The sequence below is a fragment of the Arachis ipaensis genome, chromosome B04 (genome assembly GCF_000816755.2).
Source record: "Arachis ipaensis cultivar K30076 chromosome B04, Araip1.1, whole genome shotgun sequence".
NCBI classification, from domain to species: domain Eukaryota; kingdom Viridiplantae; phylum Streptophyta; class Magnoliopsida; order Fabales; family Fabaceae; genus Arachis; species Arachis ipaensis.
Window position 1 is genome coordinate 129,949,657 of NC_029788.2, and position 5,436 is coordinate 129,955,092.

Consider the following 5,436-nt stretch of genomic DNA (forward strand, 5'->3'; position numbering starts at 1 on the left):
ATTATTATTATTTGCTTTTTCAACAGGCAAAAAATATGGTCATTCCCTACATGCCTATGTTGGTTCCACCAATCAACTGGACAGGGTATGGTGACTTGCATCTTATTGTTGCCTTGCTTCCATTTTGTTTTTTCAATTCTATGATTGGTATATGATTTTGAAACCTTTTCTTTAAGGTAATAAATTGGCACCAAAAGATGGTTCAACTCCAACCAATGTAAAAACAATAATTAGCATGCTATTTGGTTTTCCTTTTGATGATTTTTTATGAGAAAATATAGCTCCATAAGCAACTGTCTTTTGCAGTTGGCTTCAAAATGCGGATCAAGATTTTTCCTTATGCATTATCAAGTTACAATTTCAATGTTCATAATAAGTAGGATTTACTGTTTTTCTTCGTTTGGCTGAAGGGCACACTTAGTTTTTGACACTTAGATTTTCCATTTTCTGTACTCAACAGTTATGACAAAGGTGGGTATTTGTTCTTACCCTCCTATGTCATGCGTACCCATGGAGTCAGGCAACAACGTGAGGCAGTTAGGAGGGCCCCTAGGAAGCAACTTGAGCCTGTATTTGAGGTCTGAATTATATGTACTACATCACCCCACCCAGCCACACCAGCACACACAAATGCACGATTGCTCGCATGCACAGTTACTCTCTCACTTTCCTTTTGTCTTGGTATTGTAGTATCTCTTAATGGATTTCCATACAAAACATTTTGTTTAGGCTCTGGATACACTTGGGAACACAAAATGGAGAGTAAATAAGAGGGTACTGAGTGTTATAGACAGGATATGGGCTAGTGGAGGACGACTTGCTGATTTGGTGGACCGAAATGATGTAAGTTAATCTGGTTTCTTCTTTTTGCATTTGGACTTGTGCTAATAAAAGTGTGTGGAGGTTGACTACAGTTTGGGATGGTTTATCAACTTTCTTTTGTAGGTTCCTTTACCTGAGGAACCAGATACTGATGATGAAGCTACGATTAAGAAATGGAGATGGAAGGCCAAATCTGTGAGGAAAGAGAATAGGGAGAGATATTCACAACGCTGTGATGTTGAGCTTAAACTGGCCGTAAGCTTGGTTGAACTTTATGTACCGATCAATTATGAATCCCCATTTATTTTGTGGTAACACAGCCATTTATTCCCGTGAGTGCAGGTAGCACGGAAAATGAAGGATGAAGAAGGTTTTTACTACCCCCACAACGTTGATTTCAGAGGACGTGCATACCCCATGCACCCACACTTGAATCACCTAGGTTCAGATTTATGTCGTGGTATATTAGAATTTGCCGAGGGACGCCCTCTTGGAAAGTCTGGCCTCCACTGGCTGAAGATACACTTGGCAAATCTGTATGCCGGCGGTGTTGATAAACTATCTCATGAGGGTCGTATTGCATTCACTGAAAATCATTTGGATGACATATTTGATTCAGCTGACAAACCTCTTGAAGGTAGTCGGTGGTGGTTGAATGCAGAAGATCCATTGCAGTGTTTGGCTGCATGCATAACTTTAGCCGATGCTTTAAGAAGCTCTTCCCCAGAAACATTCATTTCACATACTCCAATACATCAGGTATTTTCTTTGTGTAAATATAAGTTTGGGATATTGAAATATGCTAGGGATGTCATACCCGTGCTCAAACTGACCCCATTACTTAATTTTCCATTCTACAAACTCATGATAAATAATTGTGATTCATGGTTGAGTTATGGTGTGGGAATTATCCTAACTATTACAAAAGCTATCTTGATTGTTTGCCCAGCTGTTGCGGGAGATAAGACAGGATGCTTTTATATTGCTAGAGTAGAATTCATTTGCAGATTTAATTTGTTGATTGGTCCTCTTTATATGGGCGTACACTTAATTAGTTCATATAAAAATCATTATCTTTTTATGCTGATTCTTTGATGTTTGATATCCATCACCATTTACACTGTAATGCTCACAGTTATCATTATATGTATAATTTATTATGATTATGATGTGTTATACCATGATTTTCTGTATTAGGATGGCTCTTGTAATGGCTTACAACATTATGCTGCCTTGGGAAGAGACAAGGTAATAGGGCTTTGTGGCTTTGGCACTTTGTTTTTTTCGCTCTTCTAAGTTCTTTAGTCCCAAATATTTAATATCAAGTTGGAGATGTCTTCATTGTAATTTACAATTTTATCCCCTTCCAGTTAGGGGCTGCTGCTGTCAATCTAGTTGCTGGAGAGAAACCCGCAGATGTTTACTCCGGAATTGCTACTAGGTGAGTATTTCTGTGCAGTGTAATTGTAATTTACATGTAGATTCAAATTCAAAATGCTGAAGTGGGCATACATGTTTTTTGGATTGCGTTAGGGACTTAGGTATTATGGCGCCCCCAAAGTTCCAATTGAGTAGTACAATATGCTTGATGTTGTATTTAAGTGGAGTGCTTCTTCTTCCTTAACAGCTAGCTTTTAAGGTGTATTTATCCACTTTCCTTGGGTACTTAACAATGGTATTTAGTGCTTAGGTTGTCGGCAGCATGGAAAAGGCTACCTATAAGCTAGATTAAGATAAAACTAGAATGAGACCCGCGCGATGGACGGGACGGTAAATTAATGATAGTATATAATAAATATTAAAAATTGTTATGTTTTGTAGAAATAAATTAAATTGTGTAAATTGAAGTTAAATTTAAAAGGTGTTTTATTTTAAATAATTTGTAGTACAAAAGATTTGGATGTTGGAGTTATACAAAGTGACATTTTTATTTGGTGGTTTGATTTTTGCATTTGTTTTAGTTGATGGACTTAGTCATCTTATGTGGCGCTCGTCCTCCTTTTTTTGTTGGTTGTTAGAGTTGCTGCTTTCTTCTTTTTGTCGTAGGTTCTTGTGAAGACATGTTCTTTATGAATTGTTGAGTTTGATGCACTTTCTATTGTGTTATTTGGTTCCATCTTTGTATGTATGTTCTTCTTCCGAAGATGTGTCTTGAATTTATATGGTTTTCTTTCTCCTTAATCTCTTGATGGGGTGGTGCTTCAATGTCATTATTTTTTTTGAAATGTCATTAGATTTGAAACAGTTGTGCCCAATAAGTTTTTTGCGTCGCCATCAAATAGTACAAAAGAAGTTGTAACACTTTGATCTGAAACCTCTAATCGAATTCTGAACCTAAAATAAGTATCGAGTTAGCAACTAATAATTTGATAGATGAGATTATGAAAAGTATATAGAGTTACCTTATTGTTGGATATTGTGGTGTTTGATTACATATGCCACAAATGTAGTTTTTTTTTTTTTTAATATGCTTTCTTCCGACACTTTTTACATTTAACATAGTTTCATCCTAATTTGTCATCAATTTCGTTTATAGTTGCTAAAATTGTGAAGATCTTTTCGTATTCCAATATTCAATTTATGTTATCATTAGGTATATGGTATTTGACTAAGTATGAATGTATGATGCATGTTGTGATTTTTTTTGTCATACCTGATCATCAGATTCTCATTGCATGGCCATTAGATCTTGGATAGTTATTCGATTTCTAATCGTTCTGCTCTGAAAGAATGATGCTCTATTGAGTAAGTTTGAAACGTGCAGTTCGGAAATAAATTTTGTGCTAAATTTGATGTTATGTGAAGGAATAGTGATAAGAGACTTATATATGTAGTTTAAATAGTATGGAATTTAAATACTTATAATGTAAAATTTATTATGATTAATAATATTATTATGACATTTGTAATATGGATATTTATTACCTTTAGTGAGTTATTTATAAAAATTAATAAATTAATTGTTGCGGTTATAAATTTATTGTATTGTTTATAACGGTAAGATATAATAAATATAGGAATATGAATTCAATGTATTTGTAGGTTACAAATTTATTGGATTCTATTTTAGTTTTTTATTTGTATATTTTATTTTTTTGCTGATTTGGAAATAATAGTTGATTTGGCAAGAATTGAGTGGTTGATTCTAAAGTTGTGCCAAGTAAGCAATATTGCTGACATGGCATCAGAAGGAGGAAAGAAATATCTCAAAAGTAATGTATCTACTTTTATATATTAAGAATAGAAGAATAGATACTGAACACTAATAGCCGACAGCCACTTGGCTATGGGTCAGTGTGAAAAAAGTAAAGCCGCTGTGGATGTCGGGTCTCTAGGGCCGGTGAATTGTTAGGGACTTGTGTATTATGGGGTGTCCAATGTCCCACATCAAGTAATATGGAATGTTTGATGTTGTATTTAAGGAGAGTGATTCTTTTCCTTAACAACTAGCCTTTTTAAGGTGCAGTTCCCCACTTTCCTTAGGTACTTAACATATTGTCATAATTTACCTCTCCTCATTNNNNTGTTATGCTCTTTCTTAATCTGCATTTTATTTGTGTATATTGATCATATTCTGATATTTGCAGAGCTTAAAAAGAACAAAAAAAGGTTAAATTAATTTAAGTTTCGGGCTTGAAATTCCTCAGGGAAGAGAGGAAATGCCCAATAAACAACTCAGTCTTACAAATGTCATTTTCATGCAGAGTATTGCACATTATGCAAAGGGATGCTCAGGAAGATCCTGCAATATTTCCCGATGCCCTACATGCAAGGAAACTAGTTAATCAGGTTCTATGCCATCCTTTTGGTGTTACTTGGTGCATAAATGCAATCTCGTGTTTTTTGAAAGAATAAGTTACAATTTCATCTGGAATCTTAGGTTCTTAAGGCATTTGAAAATAAATTTTCTAATTAGCAATTATGGTTCATTTATTTATGTTTTTTGTTCTCGTGTAGAAGCTGATTTTGATCTGATCTCGTATACTGTTAGGTGGATAGAAAATTGGTTAAGCAGACAGTGATGACATCAGTATATGGTGTCACTTACATTGGTGCGCGGGAGCAGATAAAGAGGAGGTTGAAAGAAAGAGAATCTGGTTTAGATGATGACGAACTCTTTGGCGCTTCTTGTTATGCTGCAAAGGTGAGAGGGTGAAAATAACTCTGTATTATAGATATATATTATCCTTGTAGCATAACATGTATTGCTTGTTTAATCTCATTTCCTTCAGGTCACCTTAACTGCCTTGGAGGAGATGTTTCAAGGTGCACGGAATATTATGAAATGGCTTGGTGACTGTGCAAAAGTATGTTACAATCTTCCTTCTACCTAAATGTGTGATGCACATTCTGATTCTTGTTTCGTCCTTTTGTTGTCGTCGTCGTATTAGTAACAGAATTGGTATGACAATGACCTTGAATAGGTAATTGCATCTGAAAATCAGCCAGTCCGCTGGACCACTCCTCTTGGACTTCCTGTTGTGCAACCTTACCGGAAACTTGGAAGGCATATTGTAAGTATAGTAGAATTTCCATGAAATATACTTCTCAGGATATGTTTGGATGGAGGATTTCGGAAAGAAACAGAAAAAGAGTTTAGTTTTTTTTTTTTTG

The 5,436-nt window shown here is 35.1% G+C and overlaps 1 protein-coding gene across 1 annotated transcript in view; it reads left to right on the forward strand.

The window, feature by feature from the left end:
• Nucleotides 1-5,436, forward strand: part of LOC107635492 (DNA-directed RNA polymerase 2B, chloroplastic/mitochondrial) — a 15,206-nt gene that overhangs the window by 7,353 nt on the left and 2,417 nt on the right. Inside the window, exons 5-15 of the mRNA XM_016338976.2 lie at nucleotides 27-85; nucleotides 461-578; nucleotides 730-843; nucleotides 946-1,077; nucleotides 1,165-1,581; nucleotides 2,020-2,070; nucleotides 2,193-2,263; nucleotides 4,527-4,611; nucleotides 4,814-4,966; nucleotides 5,055-5,129; nucleotides 5,247-5,336. Coding sequence (XP_016194462.1) covers nucleotides 27-85; nucleotides 461-578; nucleotides 730-843; nucleotides 946-1,077; nucleotides 1,165-1,581; nucleotides 2,020-2,070; nucleotides 2,193-2,263; nucleotides 4,527-4,611; nucleotides 4,814-4,966; nucleotides 5,055-5,129; nucleotides 5,247-5,336 — 1,365 coding nt within the window. The remainder of the gene's footprint in view (nucleotides 1-26; nucleotides 86-460; nucleotides 579-729; nucleotides 844-945; nucleotides 1,078-1,164; nucleotides 1,582-2,019; nucleotides 2,071-2,192; nucleotides 2,264-4,526; nucleotides 4,612-4,813; nucleotides 4,967-5,054; nucleotides 5,130-5,246; nucleotides 5,337-5,436) is intronic.